Below are 24617 nucleotides of genomic sequence, written 5' to 3'. Positions count from 1 at the left end.
TATTTCGCTGCCCAACTAAAAAACATCATCCATTACGCCTCCCCACGATTAGAAAAGGCTTGGATTTGTATTTAGAACCACAATGTTTCTCCTGATATTCTATGTGAAACAATTTGGAACAAATCCAATGATAGGAATCCAACTCTGAAAGACCATCCTTATATTAACACACATTGAAATTGTGGGATAAATTTAGATCAACCAGAGGCATCACTAGGGTGGGTTGCACCCTGGGGTGTAACTGATTCAAGTCACCCCCCCCATTGGGCATCACCCCTTTTGGAGGGCTGCGTCACCCCCTCCGCACACAACCCCGCCCACTTCACATGGCCCCTCCCTCATCCACCCTGTGGTCACATGACCAGCCCCCGTAATCCAAGATACCAGTTTTGCAGCATTTAAGTTTCCCCCACTCACCCACACGCTTTTAGCTGAGCCGGCGGCAGCGCGACCCCGGTTTCAGAATCCCGGCCAGCCCACACACAGCAGCAGCGTTCTAGTCCCAGGGCCAGCCCCTTCCTGTTGGGGGGGGTGGTCATGGGTCAGTGCCTGGGGCCAATGAGAATGCTCTGGGAGGGCTGATGGCCCCCTTGGCCCCGCCCTAGTGACGCCGCTGAGATCAACCTTAGCCCTGGAAACTTCCCCAGTGGCATCTTTTTTGGGACAGTCCTGGTTCTCTGCAGGCAGAAGTAAGTCAGACTACACAAACTGGCATAAGAAAAATATGTTTAAATTTTCTGACATATGTGATAAAGGTCAACTATGTTCCAAAGAAACCTTTTCCCAAAAACTTAACACACAAGTCCAATAGATGCAGTTGCAACAATGAAACCATCTTCTACATAGCAACTCTTTGAACACACAGCTAGACAGACCCCTAACAGCCTTTGAAGATATTATTCATAAAGACTACCAACAGCAAAAAGGAGAAATATATATTATTAATAAAATCTTAAATTTTAAGAACTGACAACAAACTTCTTCCCAACAAAGAGCTTGGAAGAAGGATTGTCTGAGGGATATCTCAGAAGAACAATGGGCCAATATATGGATAGGTACTCTTTTTTGAATCCCAGCCAATAATTTGAGGATATTACAGTTTAAGTTCTGGGCTAGATGGTACCTTACGCCTCTTAGACTATTCCATTCTAAACACAAATCAGATCCTCTCTGTTGGAAGGAATGTAAGCAAAATGCTTCTTTTTACCATTGCTGGTGGAGTTGCCCGGTAATCCGACAGTTTTGGGACGATGTGTTATCTGTTATTGATTATATATTTGAAGTTACCATTCCAAAAAAACTAGAGTTTGTTCTACTAAATGACTATTCCAATTTTAAGTTTGCTCAGGAAAAAAGGGATCTGGCCTGTTTACTCATAATGGCCGCCAAATTATTGATAGCTTCAAAATGGAAAAGCCCTTCTAAACCTACTTAGTCACAATGGCTCCTGAAAATTTGGGATGTACTAGTGATTGATAAATTAGCTTCTCAGATCATCTAACAAGAAGTTCCACTTTGCAAAAACACTTTTATAGAGCGTTGGTGGTTTTTTCCCCTAATATATTGAAAACTCTAATAAAGAATATTGTAAAGTACCGGAAAAATAAAAAAAAATGTTTTATTGATTAGAAAAGAGAGATGTAATACTTTTATTGATCACTATCTATATTTATTTATAAATAAGTATATGACCCCTAGATAGCACAGTTGTTAATTATGCTTTCTTTAACAGTTGTAATTCTTTTACTCTGTATTGATTGGTTATAGTAATGTTATGCTTATTGAATGATTTAAATAAACAGTTAAAAATTAAAAAAAATGAATAAGTGACATGCACAAGTACAGCAGTCAGGGCTTGCAGAAAACATACCAACATTCTCTGTGTTAAAATAGTACCAGTACCAGTAACATCCTACACTCACTTTATTTGTACAGTTCTTTCATAAGCATATGTTGTGTTGGGTGGGAAATCTGAACCTAGGTCTCCTGAGCCCAAGTCCAGTACCCTAACACCTGCACCATTCTGGCTTTTAAACTTCTATTTCTAAAATGAATATTGAATCAGCATGACAGGTTCTATTCTGTGTTTCATTTTCTTTAGGAGTTGGAGCAGCATTTTGAAAAAGAGAAGCTACATTTAGAAGATGAGAAAAATCAGCTTCGACAGCAGTTGGAAAACCTGAGGGAAGAACTGACAGCCAAGCTGACTGTATCCAATCAGGAGGCAAGAATCAACTTTGTCTTTTCAACTAACTGTCATGTGCATTAGACCATATTTATTCAATAATGATATTATTCTTAGTTGATGTTTTAGGTTTGAATATTAAGCTATGGCCAGTGCTCTTCAGTTTAGAATGAACATTCTCCAAACCATTTTTTACCAATACAGTTTTATATTCACTAACAAAAGATGTGATGATGGCCACATGGGGTATCATAGGTCTACTTTAGCAATGTATCTGGAAATCAAGTGCATTGTTTACTAGTTGCTGTCCATAACCACTGTCTAGCATTTGTAGCTGGTAGCTACATATTCGTTGTTTGAATGGTGCTAAAAGCATGTCTTCAGAAATAAGCCAAGAATATTAGTGTTAGAATGAAAACGTACACTGAAAAATCCATGTTGTTCGAACCTGTGCTGTATTCACACAGTAGCACTCATTCACAACTAGATTTTTTTTTCACAGTTCAGGATGAGAATGGTTGTTCCAGTGTAGTAATGGTGCACCATCCAGTAGTGTGTTGCTGAAACCATGGAGGCATTACCCAGGCCAGTCTGGGTTATAAATTGACCAAAGTAAAAGATAGCTTTTAAAAAGCATCAAATAAACATATGGCAGATCTTTATGTACATTAAGATTACCACTATGCTTTTTTTTTTAGTGGAAGTTTTCCCCAGCCCAGATTCAGTTATGCCATACTGGCTTTTTAACTTTACTTTTGAATATGAACAAAAACTGTCAATATGCTATATTGATATGGCTGCCTCACCTTTGGGATAATTTTATAGATACCATGTAATTTGGAAGTTTGAGTTCTTTTTATGATTGAGTATACTCTTTGTCATTTTATATCAATTAGTAAACGATACAAGATTTATTTGTAAAGTAGGGTTCCCCACCTTGACACACAATTATGGGAGCTTATGGCTCAGCCTAAGCCAAATACTTGCAGAAGTTTCCATTCCATTGGTCCCAATCAAAAGAGCACAAACAGGTAGGTCCCATGGAGTTTTCCCTTTTTGCTTTAAACATTAACTCACTATGCCATATTGCAAAACGTTTTTAAAACATTCGGAATTCATTGACAGTATTTTTAAAAGATGTTATTCTTTAGTAAGTAATAAAGTTCCAGAATATTTTATTGTTAGCTATCTAATACAAATCTTTCTAGGAAAGGAGAAAGATTTGTGTGCAAGGGAGTCCATGAGAAAGTATCTTAATTGTGCATCAGTCAGCTCTTTTATCAGTCCTTGATCTTTACCAGTATTCATTAAGTAGGTGAGGTAAAATTCCTCAAAGTGAATGGACCTTTAATGTTTAAATTTGTACAATAACCTTTGTTGTTTGGTCTATAGAAATGCAGTATCTAGTCCACTTTAAAGAGCTGGAGCACTTTGGCAAAAAAAAAAAAAAAAGACTTAAGACTACTAATTAATTCAGAAAAGTGAGAAACAATCTATTCAAACATATACTGATTGGGTACAATTTTTGTCACTATGTTTAGTGCTTGTTCCACAGAATATGTAATAATTCAGAAGTCTGCCTTCTCTTACAGAAGAATTAATCTCTGAGCCATCCCATCTATCTGCTCATGCCAAGCAGTGGGGGTTTGGCTACTGGGTGCCTTGGCTGAGGGTCCACACTTTTGAACCTACACCTGACATTTCCCCAAAAGCACTTTCCAGGGGGCATCTTCTTTGGAGGGGGGCAGAACTGATACCTCCATGGTTGATGGGCATGGTCTGGACCTGTGTGATTCAGCCCAGGGCGAGGGGGGCTATGAGAGTTGTGGGCACATTTTGGGGACCCCCTGTCAGAACTCAGGATATCTGTCTTTAAGAACCTGCCTTTGGAAACTTGGGGATACTCCTGCCAGCAGTCAGCATGTTCCCATTCCTTTGTAGAGTAGAAGGAGTTGTAGGTACACTTCCCTTGCTCATGTGGTATGGTTAGGATGTATGCCAAGCTGCTGTGGGGTTACTTTGGGAAACCTCTGTCAGAACTCTGGGGATGTCTGCCTTTCTGTCATTCAGAACCTGCCTTTTGAGACTTTAGTGGGCTGCAAGCATAGGAACATATTAGGATGCTTGCCTTGGTTCCAGTGTCTAGCTGGGGAGGGGTCTGGCCAAGTGAAATTTCCCCGTGAGTTTGGTGTCACTGGGTTGTGCCTGAGCTGTTCCATAGACTCCTATAACTGCAGCTGTCTTTTCCAGAAAGAACACTGGAGGGTCTGTAACTGGGAACCCAGAAATGTAATCCTTTCCCAACTTGGAGAGATTGTAGATGAGCGAAGCTCCCTATGTGTTTGATGTGTATAGCCTGCATGGCTTCATAAGGTCCAATGAGACATTGTGGGCTGGAGAAGGGAGAGGGGACATTTAAATCCCTCCCTCTCCTCACTCACCATATGACTGCTGTCTAGTGCCCCCAGTCAGATTGCTGAAGCAGGCTACCTGAGAAAGGGAATGGGAGGTAGAGTGGGTCAGTTTCACTCCCCTGGTTTCTAAGCCCAGGAAGGTGAAACTGACCTGTTTTTCCTCTCCTTTGCTTCTTCTAGCAGCCTACTGCAGAGGGCTGGCTGGGGAAAGGAAGAGAAGGGGGAGCTGGCCAGTTTCAGTCCACTGAAATTGACCATGCCCAAGGAGAAGTGAGCTCTGAAGGCATTTAAATGTTTTTGGGGACCCAGCAAACCAGATGAACCAATGAACTATGAAATGGTTCAGTCAAACAAACAAACCATGAACCATATTAGGGATGGGCATGAATCAGGAAAACGGTAGTTCACTACCATGTTCCCAATTCATACCCATCCCTAATATGTACTGCAGCAATTGGCAGTTATATCCCTTTTATGTAACTGCCTTATAAAGTTTTTGGAGCTAAACTCTAGGAGATTTAAGTTTTTTGTTTTAAATAATTGTTTATAGCTTTTTGAGTTTATAATAACATGAACAGTGTGTTTTTCATTGCCTTTATCAAAGCAATATGTAAATATAATTTGATGCATCTTCATTATAAAGGAGCCAAATAGTGTTCAGAAAAAAGTAAATAATCTTAAATCAAATTGGGTTATGCTATAAGTTTTCTTTCTTTATTGTAGGTGTGTCGTCTACAAGATTTAGTAAGGAAAAGTGAACAAGGCCTTGGTACTGCAGAAGGGCATATCTCCACTCTCCAGGAAAACCAAGAAATACTACAAAAAGAAGTAGAATTAACCAGAACAAGATTGAGGGAAGCCACAGATTCTCTGTATAATGTTGAGGTAACAGCATACCTCCTTAGCATATGTGAGTTCCATCACCTTGTTCCAGGTGCTCAAGGGATCTTGGGAACATATCTAGTCTGCATACAGACATCATGATAAACTATAGCTATAAACTATGGCTAGATCAAACTGTGATTAATTGTGACATTCAAATGAAAAGTCGCAAACAGTAGTTTAGGACCACATCAAGTTTTCAGATCAGGCTTTGGATCTCGTTTGTTAACTGTCATCTGTATTAATTGTGATTTGTTGTGGCATTTGAATTCACAAGCCACAGTTTATTAAGTGGCACTGCCCCTTATGATCACCAGACCATAGAGATGGCAGCATGTTCTCCCTCTAGGCAGGTGAGAAAGAGGCAGGAAACTAACAGCATTGGATTTATTCACAAGGTAATATTTGTTACTTATGTCTGATAGACCAGCTAGATTCTGTTGCAAAAACCATAGTATATTGTGCCATCTATATGCGGTCATTTACTTCTTCCCAGTTTACTGCACTAACAGAGACACTTTCACTTGTGTAGTACCACTGCTAACATTGAGCTTCTACTGTATGCACATCAGAGTATCCAGCTAGCTTTAAGTCAGGATCTGTGTTTTTATTCATCTTTCATTTCATTTTGACAGACTGTTTTTTTTCTGCCAAGTCACAGCTGACTCATGGTGATCCCATGGGATTTTCAAGGCAAGAGATGTTCAGAGGTGGTTTGCCATTGCCTGCCTCTGCGTGGTGACTCCTCTGTTCCTCAGTGGTCTCCCATCCAAATGCTAACCAAGGCTGACCCTGCTTACCTTCTGAGATCTGATGAGAGTGGGCTAGCCTGACTGTTAGCAGGGAACAAAACAACAATTATTTGCTGATATAATTTATTTAGTTACCTAGAGTGATCGGTGGTTGGGGTTGGAAGGAATCTTGGAGGTTATCTAGTTCAACTTGCTGCTCAGCGCTGAAGTATGCAACAACAATGTCCTCAATAGATGGCCATCCATACTCTGGACAAGATGTAAAATGAAGGACAGTCTACCAATCTTGAGGCACTCTTCCCTACTATTGAGAAAATTCATCCTCATATTTAACCAAAATCTGCTTGTAGTTTCCACCTATTTGTTCTTGTTCTATCTAGCAGTGGAAGAGAACAACAGTCTGCTCCATCATCTACATGACAGCCCTTAAAATATTTGAAGATAGTGACCATATATTTTCTTTTAAATGCTTGGAAAGCCCTTGTTCTTTAAAAAAAAATAGTTCAAGGAAAAGGAGCCCATCCATGTTCAGAGTAGTAGGGATGGGAATGAACCAGCTGATGAACTAATGTTTGTCACAAATTTTGGCTGGTTTATGGTTCATGAAGCAATGTTCACTAACTGAAGAACTCCCATTAATTTTGGTGCAGTTTGTGATGGTTTGTGAAGAGCAGAAAGCAGGGGTTTTCTGCTATTCATGGAAAACAGCTGAGCTCAGCTGTTTGGTTTAAACGGCATGGAAAGAGGTTTTTTAAAATCTATATTGTGAACTTTGTGTTTCCAGGGGGAATTAGAACAGGAAAGACAGCAACATGAGGCCATGATTGTAGCCATGAGAGAAGAGGAGAAATTCAAAGTTGATAGAATGGCCCATGATCTGGAAATTAAATGGACAGAAAACCTTCGGCAAGTATCTCCCCCTCTCCTTTTCATCATAAAAGATGTATTGAATTTAATGTGGTATTGCTAGGAGGTATTAAGAACGTAAGAGCTGGCTGAATTAAGCCTATGGTCTATCAGCATCCTCTCACAACCAGTAACCAGTAAAGGCCAACCAGGCCAGCCATACACTCGATTTGATCTTTGGGCTGGGATAACACCGGATCTGATAGCTGTTGATACAGTTCCATGGTCAGATCACTATGCCCAGAAAGTTCGATGGGACCTGCAGCCTGCCTCCTGTTTAGGCAGTGAGCGGATTTATGCTCGCCCATGGAGTCAACTGTACCCGGAGCAGCTTCAGGAGGCTCTGTGGGATCTAATGCCCCCTGGCGGATTGTTAGATGAGTTAGTGGAAAATTGGTATTCCCAACTCTCTACGGCCATCGATGATATTGCACCCTGGCGCCCTCTTCACTGCTGCACCAAAGCAGCTCCATGGTACACCCCATGGTACAACCCATTAACATAAACATGAAGTTGGGATTTTTGTTCCTATGTGTATCACTTTACACTTACACTGAACTACATTTGCCACACTGTTGCTCCCTCACCCAGTTTGTGGAGCTCTTCACAGTCATCCTTCATTTTCACAATCTTGCGTTATCTGCAAACTTGACCACTATGCTGCTCACTTCCAGTTCCAGAACATCTATGAAAAAATTAAATATCACTGGTCCCAATACTAGTCCTTGTAGGACCCCACTGCTTACTTTCTTCCCTCCCCCCCAACTTCCTGCCAAGGCCCCCCAACTCAGGGCCCACCCCAACTGGATGTACATCCCTTGGATCAACCCATCATCAGGCCAAGCTGGAAGGAGCCACTTGGCATCCAGGCTAATTCCCTCCTTCTTTCCATAGCCTGGCTGCCCATGCACTCTTGGTGCCTCTGAGCATGCGCTGGGCATTCTTCTTTCTTCCCTCCAGTGCCTGGCCAGCTGGGTAGCACTGGTGCCCCTTTGCCTACCCACTTTGCTGCCCAGCAGCAAGTGCTTGGCTGAGCCTGGTACGTCTGTTCTGCAGATGTCCAACAGAAAGGAACTGCCAGCTTCCCTGCATGCAGTAGGTCTCCTGAAGGCTTTGCAGTGTGGGACGTCACATTCCTACAGAGGTCTCTCTCCTTCCTACACACCAGAAAGGGAGGTCAGGCTTGCAGCTAGCAGATTGGGAGGAAGAAGAATTGGCCTGTGCAGTCAGGCCACAAGAGGGAGCACCGAGGTTGAGGTGTCTGGCCTGCCTGCCTGTGATGAAGCACTGGGTGAAAGTGCTGAAGGTGGACTAACCCCAGCCAGCTGGGGTAGGGAGGGGTCCAGGCTGAGGAAGCCCCCTCAATGGGGAAGAGGAGGCCATTAGTGGGAGGCCAAGCAAAAAGCAGCAGAGCACTTAATTTAATTAATTTAATTAAATTATCCTTAATTAAAATAACTTTAATTAAAGTGCCCCCTAAGAAATTTAAATGTCCGCCAACAAAAAAAGATATACTAGCTACAAGCCTGCTTCTGGATCACCATTACCACATTTTTTCACTTTCTCAAAGAACTCCAAAAGGTTGGGGAGACAGGACTTCCCTTTATAGAAGTCATGCTGGTTTTCCCTCAGCAGGCTTTTTTCTTCTATGTGCCTAAGGACAGACATTAGGCTAACTGGCCTGTAAATTCTTGGTTCCCCTCTACACTCCTTTTAAAAAATTGGTATAATATTTGCTACTTTCTAGTCTTCTGGTACAGTGGCTGAATTTAGTGATCAGTTACATATGTGGGTTAGTAGATCAACAATCGAAGAACTCTTGGGTGTATGCCATCAGAACATGGACACTTTTAATTTCCCCAGTAGGTCTAGAACTTTATCTCTCATCACCATAATTTGACTCAGTTTTTTAGACTCCATTCCTAAAAACAGTGGCTGTGGCTGCATACATGTCCCACACATTCCACAGTGCACACAGATACAAATAATTCTGCCACCTTCCCATCTGCTTTTAGCCATCCTTTTGTTCCTCGGTCATCCCAATTGCTTCTCTGGATGGTTTCAAGTTCTGAATATATTTAAATAAATGCTTATTGTTTGTCTTGACACTTTTAGCAATCCATTCCTCAGATTCTCTTTTTGCATGCCTAATTATTAATTTATACTTCTTTTGACAGACCTTGTGCTTCCTTCTGTTCACTTTGTTGGGACGCACCTGCCACTTTTTTTATAGAAGCCTTTTTGCTTTCTTTGGCTTCCTTGACTTTGATCTTAGGCATGCAGGTATTCTTGTAGACTTTGCAGTACCTTTCCTAACTTGGGGAATGCCTTCTATCTGGGCTTCAGTTCGTGTGGTTTTAAAAAGCTCCCAAGAATCCTTTAAGGATTTGGCCCTCTTGTGTTGCCTTTTCAGCTTCCTTCTTCCTCTCATTTTCCCTCTTTCAAAATCAGACGTGACTCTTGGACATTAGGGGTAACTTTCAATTGACAAGAATGCTGAACTCAGTAGCACTGTAGTCAGTAGCTCTCAACTGATACAACATCATCTTTCACCGGGTCTTGAGTCCAGCTCAGAACAAAGTCCAAGATCATTGTCTCTCTGGTTGGCTGTGTGACAAACTTCCAGTGCACAGTCATTTATGATGTTTAGGAATCTCATTTCTACAGCATGACTTGAGAACATTGTTTACCTAGTTAATATGATAGTAGTTGAGAGTAGTGACTCAGTATCACAACATTATCTGCTTTAGTTACCACCTCCCTTCATTTCAAATAATATTCTTAATAGTTTTATTAAGGCAAGGTATGTGTTTTAGTTCTGTTTTTTCTTCTCAGGCAGGAATGTAGTAAACTTCGGGAAGAGCTGAGGCTTCAGCATGAAGAAGATAAAAAGTCAGCAATGACTCAACTTTTGCAGCTGAAAGAGAGGGAAAAAAATGCTGCCAGAGATAGCTGGCAAAAGAAAGTAGAAGATCTGTTGGATCAGGTAACTGGAATTATTTACGAATGTTATCATTTTTAAATAACTTAAAAGGGATCTGCAGCTGCAAAACTAATTAGTTTAGAATTTGCATAATAAGAAAAATCATATGTAGAGATCTTTGACCATTGTGATGCTAAACTGCTACTGTGCATATATTAAGAAATTTAACTGTTCCATACATCAGCAGCTGACTGGGCAAATGGCTAAAAAAGCTAAATCATTACATCTGTCCTTTCCAGTGTATAGCTCTGGAATAGGAACCTGTGTGACTGCCACATCATGATCTAGAATCATGGGGAACCTTGGTTCAGAATAATGGAAAAGCATTAAACATCAATCCATTTATTGTTGTCCCACCCAGAAGCTCAGGTTTCTCAGCACATTATGAACAATAGTACTGTTCCAAATTGTAAAATGTATTATTAAACTATCATGGCCAATATAGCCTGCAAAAAATTTACACAGCTTAAGAATATTACAGTTAAGGGTGAGAAACAAATTCACATTACGACCTTAATTCTGATCTTCCAAAAGCCATATAGAATATATGCAGTTTCAAAAACTAAACAAATATATAGACACGTGCTGAACTGAAGATTGTCTGGTAATAAGTACAACACATACAGAAAATCTGTTCCCATCAGAAACTACCTGGTTTTGTCTCTGAAGTGCTTCATAACTACAAACAGTATCTAAAAATAGCAAATCATTATGGAGGGCTCCTTGTAAGCAAATAAAGAAAACCACATTTTAACATGTTCAACCATCAGCACATCTTAGATGTACAAAAATGAGACACAGTTAAATAAAGGGAGGGTGTTCATCTGTTCTCTTCAAATCAAAGGAAAAATAATATGAGTGAAAATTTAGGAAGCTTGGGTTTAGCGTATTCATCAGAGGTAGTTCTGAACGGTTTCACTTGTTTGCTTTTGCCAGTGCATGTAGCTAGCAAAGTGTATATTGTCTTACGTACCTTAAAATAATAATAAATGTATATATAGTTATCAAAGAAAAAATGAAAATGAAAAAAATCCAGTAGATACACAGATACCAAGAAACAACCCACAAAAATTAAAAATACGTTTGGGGGGGGACCCAAAACACAATGAATCAAATCCAGCTTTTTTCATGATACAAATCTTGTGTAGTTATTTATTTATTTGTTGAAAAATATTATCTAACATTGCACATCCATGTTTCATAGCCTAGGATTTTTGAAATTCATTCAGCATTCAGCATTTTGTACACTGTAGTGCATGTAACAACTGCTGGAAAAACATTATCTGATTTGTGTGTTGCATTTCAATATTGAAATTTTCTTTTTGCACAGTTAGATTTTGAAAAAATATTACTCTTGCTTTAGGAAACACAATGAGGAAGGGACAGCCATAAAACATTGAGATGCTCATTAAGGTCCTTACTGGTTTAACAAATGAAACCATGATGGACATTAATCTAAAATGGCTGATGTCTGAATCATAAATCATATATCAAGCAATGAAATTACCCATCATTCACGTTTTACAATTGTACTGATCATATGTTATGCCTGATGTATATGGTTTTGTACCACTTATACATTCTGATAGTACATCTTCAGCTTGTTAGTATACTTTATTATTATTAGTATTATTATTAAAGTTTAGTTTTGCTATGAGCCTGTAAATTTTATTTCTTTATTTAAAACATTTCAATGCTGCCTTTCCACCCAATCAGGGTCTCGAAGGCAAATAAGGAAAATTGACATCTAAATCTAAATATAAAACACAGGTAGTTTCAGAACTTATTCTTAGGAGGGAGGCTTTAATTAAAAAAGGCTAACGTACTTAATCATGTTGTAAGGTTGTTTAAAAACAACAGCAAAATGTATAAGCAATTTCAGTAGTATAGCTGAACATTTCATTTAAAATATTTAAAGTGGTATATCAAAATGTTAAATCCAACGCAGTAGATACGTGACCTTTCTGCCATAGTTCATTTACTATGGATTCGATGCATCAATTTGGACCAAAACAAAAATAATTTGAATACAGGAACATAATAAATTTGTGAGATGTAAACCTTTTTTTTCTTTTCCATTTTTAACTTCCATTTTTAAAAGTGGCAAAACATTATAATTAGTACATGTGATTTCCTTATATGTTTCATGGATTATATAATAAACCATAGCAAAAATTTCGTGTTAGTTTTTTTCTAAACAATTTTCAGCCTATTTTTCCTTGTGAGATTAATATTGTTTTGTGTTTTACTGTCCCTTATTAATCCCATCTTCTTAGTTTATTCTGAATGTTTCCCTTTATTCCTGTGATCTTTCCTTCATAGCGGCACTGTCTGGGTGAAGCTTTGCATAAATCTATCAGCAATGTAAGTGAATTGCACTTACAATTTGTACATGAGGGCATGCTTGCACTTCTCAGCTTGCATTCTGGCCAGTGCTGCGTCAAAGCATTAGCCTCTGAACTAAAAAGAATGATGTTCAAGGGAAGTGATTAAACATTAATTTCATGTGAAGCTCTGTGCTGTATTCATTCATGTGTATATGTGTTCATATCATTCAACATCAAGCATTTCATAGTCATTTTATGTGATGTAAAAGCAAGCTTGCAGACAGTACATGTGTACATTATAAAGCTTTTTATAAAGCATGAAGTGTGTGGTTCTATGTTACAGTTAACAACACATAGTAATGCAACTCAAGTTATAGTTGAGCTACTATATTTCTTTCCATTGTTTCCACAAACAAGGATCCAAATGACTATGCACAGCACACTACAGTATCACCAGTGGGTTTTTGCTCCCTTTGTGAAATCCCTCACGCACCCCAAATAAGTTAGCTTTGAGGGTCAAGGGACCCTCTTGAGCAGTAAAGTACAGGTAATGCCACTCAGGGGAGGGGAAATTATTCCTTAAAGCCCAGTGAAACTGACTAGAAGTGGCATTTCTACTATCCCCCAGTGCTTCTGTCCAGTTTCCAGTGAAAATGACTAGACGGGGCACCTGCTTTGGTGGGAAGAGGGGCTGCAGTGCAGCTCCCTGAATCAAATCCACACCAAACTTGGAGAGTGGGTAGAGGAAAGTCCGCTGAAGAGATTGCCACAAGTTTGGTATCTCTGGTCTACTCCGGTGCTGTTCTGTAACTTCCCGAACTGAGTGAATCAGTGAACCATGAATCGTTTGGGAAATTGAAAAAACATAAAAGGAACCACTGAACTGGGCAACCCAACAAACCACAAAACAAAATGAACCATCATTTTCATGTTCTGTGTCCATCCCTAGTAGTGACTTATTATAGTATGGGCAAGTTTGTAGTCATGGCCCACAGTTCTAGACAGCTTTAAAAGACTCACTTTTGATGCATGCACACAACTCACTTTTGATGCATGTGTATGGGCCTGAAAGGGCAGAGGAGAGAAGGACTAGCCCAGCCAGTAGCAAGGTGTTCAGTGCTGGTGGCAGCAGTGGGGATAGTGCATCCTCAGCCAAGTGCTTTATCCCGAGTAGGCGTGCTGAGGATGACCCTGGGGGCTCTCCTGAAGCAGGCTGTTTGCCTGGATGCCCCCCTCCTGCTACTACATCAAGCTGCCTTGCCCTCTCCTTGCCTTCCCACTGCCATAACCAATATGCTGCCACCATTTTGCTTACCTCTCCCCCATTTTGCCCTCCCTCACTGTTGCTTTACTAGCACCACCCTCCTCTCCCTGGGGTGCATGCACAAGATCCTATGGGCTAACAAGCACTCCAGTTGTTTTTAGGTATTCGTCCAAAGATTCTTTCTAGAGCCCATTGTATTTATTCCAGCAACAGGCCTTATTCCTAGTCTTCCATAACTCACTCCCTATGCGTTTTGCATGCAGCTTCATCAGGGGGAATCTTTCAGATTTTTTTAAAAGTTCTGTTCTGATACATACACTTAAACAGAGTGATTTTATTGGTTGCCCAAATGTCAATATAAAGGAGAAGAGAAAAATAAATTCTCAAGATAATTATGCCAATTAATACCATTATATTGTTTCTTTGATTGTGTGCTATTTTGAAGAAATACCTTTTATCTAAACAGTATATTAATTCTCAACATGGTGCAATCTGTTGATAACTTAAACCTGTGGACCAAGGCCATGGTGACAGAAGGGAAATTTTCCAGCAAACTTAAGGGCTGTTTCTCTCCCCCCCCCCCCCCCAGTTTGCAGGGGGGGGGAATGAAAAAAAAATTTAAAAGGAGGGGGATTTAGAACTGCCCCCCCAAATAGGAATATATCTATGCAAGTGCATACAAACTCAGTTTAAAACCACAAGAAGGGAAGGAGGAGCCAAGTGAGCCCGCACAATCTGATGAGGTCAGCTGGCCTCTGCAGGCCAGCTGGTGGGGTGGAAAAGGAATAGGAGCCACCCCCACTGTACTAATGTTGCAGTGGCAATGTTGGTAATGTCGCAGGTGGGTGTCCAGGACCAGGAATCACTGTCACCCCACATACACTTCAGGCAGAGAGGTGGACAAAGTAGACCAAGAGCAGCTACCACTTCTGTCTCCCCACCTCCAAGAGCAAAGAGAAGGACAAATAGGTGGGCAGATTGAAAGGAGGCAAGCAAGTGACCTGGCAAGAAGGGGGACTCTGTTGCTCCTCCCCCCACTGAAACCACCACTGATGAAACAGTGCATGGAGTGAGCAAGTAACTGGAGGTTGGGGGAGCCTTCCCCAGTGTTTGAAACCATCATTGAGGCAGCAGTTCTAGAGGTGGGCAAGGAAGATGGGAGACCTCTGCTGCTGAATACAGGAGGCAGATGGGCAAGTGAGTGGGAATGGTGAAGTGAGAGATAACAAACAAGCAAAATCTCCCCTGTGGGACCCTTGGTGGGTGAGGGGAGGTTTTTTGTTTTTAAACCTAATGTAAATATTAATCATTAAAATGTTACACAGTTACAGATTTTTAATGCAGAGACGCTTATCAGATTTTTTTAAATTAGTAAATTATTGATATTATTTTAATTGATAAAACTGAAATAATAAGGTTTTAAATTGTGGAACTAGATTCCTTATATTTTGTCATATTAAAGACTAGGAAGGTTTTGTAACTAAGTCTACTTACAAAGTGAGTTTTCCTGCTCATCCTTCTCTTCAAAAAGGGACAGCAAGTAAGTTTCTAAAACTGGTTTCTGCAACTAATTGTGTGAAACAACTAATTTCATGCATGTTTGCATTGCACATAAAGCATCTTAATTCTACCACATTTTAAGTATCTCTTTTGTAGCTTTGTTTTCACAAGAAAACTATTTTACTTACCAAATATCTTTCCTGATATGCTAAAAAAAGTAATAAATTTAATTAACCTACTTGGGATATTTTTAGGGTTTCTTTGTGACTATACCATCTTTAAGCCTGGTCAGAAGCTGAACTGATGTCAAAAAGAAAGAATTTAATTACAATACAGGAGCCTAAAAGCCAAAAGTAGTCTTAATTTATTCATTGCATTGTTCAGGCAGTATAGAAGTTGAGAAGAAAGCATTTGGTAAGTCACACCAAACTCACAGAGACTCCATCTACAGGGCATTCCAGGGATGAGAAAGGCAGATGTGGCTGTCATTGCTTTCCTCTACATAGCAACCCCCATCTTCTTTGGTAGTCTCCCATCTAAATACTGATTGTGGCCAACCCTAGTTCACTCCAAAATCCTTACACAGTCAGGCCAATGGTGGCTGCTAATGTTTAGGTCAACTCAGGGCTTTTTTTGAGCAAGAACGCATAGGAATGCAGTTCCTGCTGGCTTGGCATCAGGGTGTGTGGCCTAATATACAAATGAGTTCTCACTGGGCTTTTTCTACAAAAAAAGCCCTGGGTGGAACAATGGAAATGTCAGGGGGTGTGGCCTAATATGCAAATGAGTTCCTGCTGGGCTTTTTCTACAAAAGAAGCCCTGAGTCAACTCCAGGGTAAGTGCTGAGCAAGCAAACAAGCAACAAGCAAAAACTCTAGCCTAGGAGTGAATCAACTATTAAAGCTTCTGGCAGAACAAGCAATCACTGCTGAAATCACAAGTACTCAGACTTTACTGTGACACAGTATCAAATGGATAGCCATTGCATTTTAAGACATTCTGTATGCTGTAAAATGATGGATGTCCCAACCATTTATGAACCTGGGGGCATGATGTAGCTACTGGAATAATTCTTTTTATCAGCAGCAATGTTAAGATTAAGTTATTTAGTCTGGGCTCCTGCCATAAATCCTAGGGTCATGATTATGAGATCCCACAGATATATACAAATAATCAAGATTTTTTTAAAAGAGTTGAGATTAAAAATTCATATATTTTAGTTTAATATTAAACTAATTATATTAGCCTTTAAATCTGCTGTATGCATATGTATTTTAATCAGTATATAAAATTAATAGAGAGAGTGATATAGCTAATAGTTTATTTAATTATTTCACCTGTGTCGTGGGTGTAAAATCTGTTTTAAATGTAGATTCACTTACAGATCTGCTTTAGTTTGCTTTTCTAAGAAATCAGCCATGATTGTAAATAGTGCTACACATATACTGTCAGTGTGCTGATCTGTACTACATTTTGGCTGTGCACTATTACAGACGAGTTCAAAACAAATTAAGAATCACAAAAATATTTTCTGTCAGCTTGTCCAATATGGAGGGTCAAAATCCCTACAGCCAGTCTGTGATGGGGGGGGGGATCACTTTCTGGGAAGCATACCCAAGCAGCTTCTGGGAATATTGGGAAAGGGGGAATTTATCTGGGTGGCACCTGCAGAAAGTGACATCTGCCCAGGAGGCCTCTGCAGTGAACTTCCATTTTGAGGGGTGGGGAAAAATTCCATCCGGGTTCATACTGACACCCAGTTCTCTTTCCTGCTGATTTTTTGTCCATACAGCCTGGGATTGCCCAGGTCACAATTAGTGTGTGACTTACTTTTGACCTGACTGACTCCTAAGATGTCTCTTACTCTGCTTGTCAGTTAGTTTTATGGATTGTTAGTATAGGAAAAACTCTAGAGGGTTGGTCAAAGGCTGCCACATGGCAATCACTGATCTAGAAGGATGTGAGATATGCAACAAGGTCAATAATCTGGGTAAAGGAGCATGGATTTTCTTTAAAAGCAAAAGAGAAAAATACTTCAATATTGGTTATGCTAATACAGTGGTATTTATTTGATTCTGGAAATCCTGATGTAGTTTATATAATGCAAACTGGCAATCTGTTTGTCAACTTTTATGCTGCTTTTAAGTATAAAATAATGTTATGCCTAATAGTTTATTGGCTATCTAGTATGCCCAAAATTCTGTTAAAACCATGTTGTTGACAAAATAAGCCACAATCCTCTGGCGGCATTTAAGGAAGTGTAAGAGCTTTTATTTTCCTGTGGTGAACCCCTGTCCTTCTTCTCCCCAGACCAGCACATCCTTCCACCATATCAGAAATTGTCTAATATAGTAGGAAAGTGCTGCTATTGGGGTGGAGGGATAATCATAGAAAATAATAATAATAATAGATCCAGTCATTTTCTAATTTGACATTTGTACTAATATTTGCTTTTATCTGAATTAGATCTCCCTACTGAAGCAGAATCTAGAAATGCAGCTGTCTCAGTCTCAGACCTCAATGCAACAACTGCAGGCACAGTTTAGTCAGGAACGACAGAGGCTTGCCCAAGAAATTGAAGAACTAGAAGAAGAGCATGAGCAAAGAAATAAGTCCTTGAAAGAAGCACACATGCTTGCATTTCAAGCTATGGAAGAAACAAAAGAACAAGATCAAAAGGTGGGTTAATTTCATGTTTTGTGGCTTCTAACTGATGGACTGAATATAGTAAAAGCAGAAAAGCCAATTCTTTATTTTTAAATATTCAAAGAAAAATCTTTGTCTTCTTTGGACTTAGCAGGGGAGGGACGGTGGCTCAGTGGTAGAGCATCTGCTTGGGAAGCAGAAGGTCCCAGGTTCAATCCCTGGCATCTCCAAAAAAGGGTCCAGGCAAAGAGGTGTGAAAAACCTCAGCTTGAGACCCTGGAGAGCCACTGCCAGTCTGAGAAGACAATACTGACTTTGATGGACCAAGGGTCTGATTCAGTATAAGTCAGCTTCATATGTTCATATGACTCCCAACAGGTTTTTCAGAAAAAGTAATTATTCACCCCCTATATCTTAACAATGGCCTCAGAAAGCAAGGTAACTTAAATATTGTGCCAACAAAATAGTAGACAGGCATGAAGGAAGGAACTGGTGCTGTGTTGAGTGTGAGACACAAGCCTAGTGGGTTCTGCTTTTTGCTGCTTGCATTTTGCTTTTTGGCTAGCTTGCAAGGACTTCTGCATAGTGATATAGAGAGCAGCTCTTCCCAGAGACAGAAGTTGCATTCCAGTGTTATTGGTAAGTTGCTATGATACTGGCTTAAAGTAAGAACAGATGGACCTTCCACCCCACCCCCCTTCAACCAGTTTGGACTGGACATTAATCTTTGAGCAAGCATAGTGGGAATCCCAAATTTTAATTTTGACATTTCAGCCAATAACAGATAACCACAGTTCCTTAATCTATTGAAGAGCGTCATGTCATGCTGATGTGTTATTGTTATAATTAATGTATCCAATCTGTCTGTATGCCAACATGTGTCTGTATGCTGTATGTATGCCAATATGTGTTAAAGATGTCATTCGGGGTATTAAATGTTCTGACTTGATATCACAGGTCAGAGAGCGTTTTTGAAAGCAGACCTGTTAATTCCAGCTCTGCTCTCTCTTTTTATTGTACAATAAATACATCCTTCTTCACGCTACCAGGTACTGGTTGCCTTAATTTTGGCCTAAAATAACTGGATACAGATTTTTACAACATGAGTGCATGTGCCTCCATCTTCTCATGGTTAAGATGATGATCAGTGGAATGGTTCCAGTAGACATTTTCAAGGGTCAGAGGGGCACTTCTGCCAACACAGTAAAGGGAGAGCAAGTTTGCTCCCCCCCCCCAACTGCAGACTGCCACATGATGTCCAGTGGTGTTCCTCAAGGTTTCTTGAACACAGGGGACAACATTTTAAGGCCTGCAGTGGACTACAATGAGAAAAGAAAGGACAAGAAAGTTCTGTTCCACTAGTGGAACGCCACCTTCATAAGAACAGAAGAGCCCAGCTGAATCTGAGCAATAATCCATCTAGTCCAGCATCCTGTTTCATGCAGCAATCATTGCCCTGGAGGAATATCAGACTTCCTTCTAATAGTCCCTGAATATATTGCCCATTGACTTAATTGGGTAACCCTGGGGCCTAATACTGTGGAACAGGGAGAAAAAAAATTCTCTGTCCACTTTGTCTACTCCATGCAAAAACCTTTGTTATGTACTTCATTTTTTTCTTAACTGAAAAGTCCCAGGCTTTTTAACCTTTCTTCATAAGAAATGTGCTCTAACCTATTAATCATCTTATTCTGCACTTTTTTGCAACTCTGCAGTATCTTTTTTGAGATGTGGTGACCAGAACTGTACACAATGTTCCAACTGAGGCCACACCATGCTTGGGCATTAAAACATTGGCCATTGCTTGTATGTTAAACTGCTCAGAAAGTCCAGAACAATAAGTGCATGAATGGATATTGTCTTTACACATTTGATTGGGTTGGTTAGCTTTTGTCTGCTGAAATTTTATTCTGCAGACCATAGGCATGGCCATTGGAATCAATTACTTATAAACTTAAGAGATACTCTCTCTCCCCAGAAATGAGAATATCACTTCAGTGCTATGTGTTGGTGTTCAAATATGACTGTTGAGGGAAAATTGCGTACAGGCTCTCAAGTCTTTTCATTCATATTCTGTTCTGGAACTGAAATGCTTGATCCATCTTCATGTAACAGGTACTCTAAGCACAAAGCATTAGTGTTCAGTTTAGGCTGATCTGCAGAAAGGACACTGTATTGTACCAGTCTGCCAGCACCAACCATTATGTTTTTCCTAGTCATGCACACAGATACAAGCAAGCAACTTCTCTGATTCAGGTTTCATAAAGTATATCTGAATTTATAGATCATTAAATTTCTTTGAAATTAAAAAAAAATTGGTTTGAGTAAATACTAAGTGGAAGTGGTTTAACAGTAAAGGAATAACAAGACATTGTTAAAATGTTTTATATCTATATAGATAACAATTCTTCCAAATTTCTTAGGAGCTTGAGGAACGTTTGCAGCAAAGGCATTCCGAGGAACTTCAGGCTCTAAAAGAAGCCCACAAACAAGCTATGGAAGCTTTCAAACTAGAAATGGAACAGGAACTACAGACTCTTCGTTTTGAACTAGAAGATGAGGGGAAAGCTATGCTAGGTACAATACTTTCATGTTGCTTAACCTTTTTCTTCTGGGGAAGATGACAGATAGTAATTACTACACAGTATTTTGAAAAACAAAAATGGGCTGTTTTTCATGCCTAGGGGTACAGCTAGCCTTACACAAATGTGAACGAACTAGTTTCTGAGGCATAATTTATTTCTCACAGTGCCCCTTATTTTTCAGTATAAGCTATTTATATTTGTGCTGTTATCACCTATTCACATTTTTTCTCATTTAGCAGAATCTCAACCTGGCTACATCATGATCTTACCTCAAAGTTCACCTCCATATCACTTTTTTTCTTTTTTTGCACATTGCATCCAATGTATTGTGTTCTTGTATTCAGTGCAGTTGCACAAATTTAGTGGATTTGGGAAGGGAGAACAAAAGCATGTGCCCACAATTCTAAACAAGGAAAGCACATTTTTTCTATGAGGGAAATATAATTAATACCAAGGCAAACTGGAAAGTAATATAAACCAGCAGTATGTCAAGATGGAAGTTATGAACACTGGAAAAGATAGTATGAAATGGAAGACTAGTTAAAGACTTAACTTGTTGCTACAGTTGTGTTATATATATCCATTTCCGGTTGGTTAAAACATTTTTCCCTTTTTTGCTGGACCCCACTATCTTCACTCAATTCCACTCACTGGAAATATGTGCTGTTAGCACTGGAGAGGGAATGCTTCACTGTTGCTTGCCATGTTTTTAAAGGACTATATCATAGCCTTTTTGTTTGAGTGATAAAGAACTGAAACACTAGACCCATTAAATCAATCAATCTATATATTAATAGCAAAGTCAGCTAATTCTTAAATCTGGTGATACTTAAATCCAGTTACTGGCGCTGTGAACAGATAAGGCAGATCTTTCCACAAACGTGAAAAAGGCCCCAGGTTTGCAGAAAGATGTGAAATCTAAAAACAGAACAAAGCACTGGGGAGATATAAAAATCTCACAAATGATAAAAGTAGCATTTGTAGCTTTAAGCAACAGATTCCCTCAGTAGCTGTTATTAGACAACCACAGTGTTCCAGCTGGGCTTCTTTGAGTAAAAAGGCAAGGGGAGGGGGCAAGGTCCTTTCTAAGCCTATTTTGGCCTTTGAGGGAGGACTCCTAGGGGCCAAGCCTGGTCTAGGATTGCCAGCTGCAGGTTCGGAAATTCCTGGAGATTTTGTGGTAGTCTGAGGAGAGCAGGATTCAGGGAGGGGAAAGGCCACAGCTAGATATAATGCCATAGAGTCTACCCTCCAAACCAACCACTTTCTCCAGGTCGGGCAGATCTCTGTCATTTGCAATTGTAATTCAGGGAAGATCACCAGATTCCACCTGGAGGTTGGCATCCTTAGGCTTGGCAGCAACCTCTGAATGCCTTGATAAGAACATAAGAACATAAGAGAAGCCATGTTGGATCAGGCCAACGGCCCATCAAGTCCAACACTCTGTGTCACACAGTGGCAAAAAATTTTATATACACACATACACTGTGGCTAATAGCCACTGATGGACCTGTGCTCCATATTTTTATCTAAACCCCTCTTGAAGGTGGCTATACTTGTGGCCGCCACCACCTCCTGTGGCAGTGAATTCCACATGTTAATCACCCTTTGGGTGAAGAAGTACTTCCTTTTATCCGTTTTAACCTTTCTGCTCAGCAATTTCATCCATTTTAACTCGACTGCCCAGCAATTTCATTGAATGCCCACGAGTTCTTGTATTGTGAGAAAGGGAGAAAAGCACTTCTTTCTCTACCTTCTCCATCCCATGCATAATCTTGTAAACCTCTATCATGTCACCCTGTAGTCGACGTTTCTCCAAGCTAAAGAGCCCCAAGCGTTTTAACCTTTCTTCATAGGGAAAGTGTTCCAAACCTTTAATCATTCTAGTTGCCCTTTTCTGGACTTTTTCCAGTCCTATAATATCCTTTTTGAGGTGTGGTGACCAGAATTGTATACAGTATTCCAAATGAGATCGCACCAGGGGCATTATGATACTGGCTGATTTGTTTTCAGTTCCCTTCCTAATAATTCCCAGCATGGCGTTGGCCTTTTTTATTGCAATCACACACTGTCTTGACATTTTCAGTGAGTTATCTACCACGACCCCGAGATCTCTCTCTTGGTCAGTCTCTGCCAGTTCACACCCCATCAACTTGTATTTGTAGCTGGGATTTTTGGCCCCAATGTGCATTACTTTGCACTTGGCCGCATTGAACCTCATCTGCCACGTTGATGTCCACTCACCCAGCCTCAACAGATCCCTTTGGAGTGCCTCACAATCCTCTCTGGTTCTCACCACCCTGAACAATTTAGTGTCATCTGTAAACTTGGCCACTTCACTGCTTACTCCCAATGCTAAATCATTTATGAACAAGTTAAAGAGCATGGGACCCAGTACTGAGCCCTGCGGCACCCCACTGCTTACCGTCCTCCACTGCGAAGACTGCCCATTTATACTCACTCTCTGCTTCCTAATAATTAGCCAGTTTTTGATCCACAAGAGGACCCATCCTTTTACTCCATGACTCTCGTGCTTACTAAGGAGCCTTTGATGAGGAATTTTATCAAACGCTTTCTGGAAGTCAAGATAAACAACATCTATTGGGTCTCCTTTGTCCACATGTTTGTTCACCCCCTCAAAGAAATGTAACAGGTTAGTGAAGCAAGATCTTCCCTTACAGAACCCATGCTGAGTCTTCCTCAGTAACTCGTGTTCATCAATGTGCCTACTCATTCTGTCCTTGAGAATGGTTTCTACCAACTTTCCCGGTATTGAAGTCAGACTCACTGGCCTGTAATTTCCCGGATCTCCTCTGGAACCCTTTGTAAAGATGGGGGTGACATTTGCTACCTCCCAGTCCTCAGGAACGGAGGCAGATTTCAATGAAAGATTACATATTTTTGTCAGAAGATCCACAAGTTCAACTTTGAGTTCTTTCAGCTCTTGGATGTATGCCATCCGGACCTGGTGACTTACTAGTTTTTAATTCGTCTATCAGTTGTAGGACCTCCTCTCTTGTCACCTCAATTTGACTCAGGTCTTTCAACACCACTTCCAAAATTAGTGGTTCTGGAGTGGGCAAACACTTCGCATCTTCCACAGTGAAGATGGAGGCAAAAAATGCATTCAGCTTCTCAGCCATTTCCCTATCCTTCTTCAGTAATCCTTTGACCCCTTGGTCATCCAAGGGCCCCACTGCTTCTCTGGCTGGTTTCCTGCTTCTAATATACTTGAAGAAATTTTTATTGTTGGTCTTTATGTTTTTTGCAATATGCTCCTCATAGTCCCTTTTTGCCTGCCTGATCACAGTCTTGCATTTGATTTGCCACAGCCTGTGTTCCCTTTTATTAATCTCACTTGGACTAGCTTTCCACCACTTAAAAGAGTCCTTCTTACCTTTTACAGCTTCCGTTACTTTGTTTGTTAACAATGCAGGCCTTTTCTTATACCTGTTTGTGCCTTTCCTAACTTGTGGTATATATTTTATCTGATCTTCTAGGATTGTAGTTTTAAATAGCTTCCAAGCTTCCCCAAGGGTTTTGACTGTATTTACCTTTCCTTTTAGTTTCCTCTTCACATGCCTCCTCATCTCGGAGAATTTACCCCTTTTAAAGTTAAACGTGGTTGTGCTGGTCTTTTGGGACAACTCTCTATTTATACAAATGGTGAAATCAATAAAGTTATGGTCACTGCTCCCAAGCGGTGCAATCACTTTTACATCTCTCACCAAGTCTTGGGCATTATTTAGGACTAAATCCAGGATCGCCCCACCCTGGTAGGTTCTGAGACCATCTGCTCCATAGCACAGTCATTGAGAGCATCTAGAAACTCAATCTCTTTCTCTTGACCAGAACACATATTGACCCAATCAATCTGCGGGTAGTTAAAATCACCTATTACAACACAGTTTTTATGTTTAGCCACTATCTTTAATCCTTCCATCATATTATAATCGTCCTCTATCTTTTGATTTGGTGGGCGATAACAAACTCCCATAATTAAATCTCCTTTTCGGTCCTCTATTTCAACCCAAAGCATTTCTAAAAGGGAATCTAGGTCTCTGACCTCAGTCTTACTGGACTGTATACCCTCTCTGACATACAGAGCCACCCCACCTCCAACCCTTCCCTTCCTATCCTTCCGATATAACTTATATCCAGGAATCACCGTGT

General features: G+C 40.2%; 1 protein-coding gene across 4 annotated transcripts in view; it reads left to right on the top strand.

The window, feature by feature from the left end:
• FAM184A (family with sequence similarity 184 member A) overlaps nt 1-24617 on the top strand; it is a 123530-nt gene that overhangs the window by 77699 nt on the left and 21214 nt on the right. For all 4 annotated transcript variants that reach the window (XR_009555403.1, XM_060238672.1, XM_060238678.1 and 1 more), the window contains exons 6-11: nt 2102-2224; nt 5323-5484; nt 7018-7143; nt 9979-10125; nt 17680-17892; nt 20283-20436. Coding sequence is in view for 3 of the 4 variants with exons in the window: in XM_060238672.1 (XP_060094655.1) it covers nt 2102-2224; nt 5323-5484; nt 7018-7143; nt 9979-10125; nt 17680-17892; nt 20283-20436 (925 nt within the window). In the remaining variant the exon portion in view is untranslated. The remainder of the gene's footprint in view (nt 1-2101; nt 2225-5322; nt 5485-7017; nt 7144-9978; nt 10126-17679; nt 17893-20282; nt 20437-24617) is intronic.

The sequence above is a fragment of the Heteronotia binoei genome, chromosome 1, assembly GCF_032191835.1.
Source record: "Heteronotia binoei isolate CCM8104 ecotype False Entrance Well chromosome 1, APGP_CSIRO_Hbin_v1, whole genome shotgun sequence".
In the NCBI taxonomy this organism is placed as follows: Eukaryota; Metazoa; Chordata; class Lepidosauria; order Squamata; family Gekkonidae; genus Heteronotia; species Heteronotia binoei.
The sequence above is the reverse complement of the archived record's forward strand: the minus strand, read 5'-3'. Positions and strand labels throughout refer to the sequence as shown.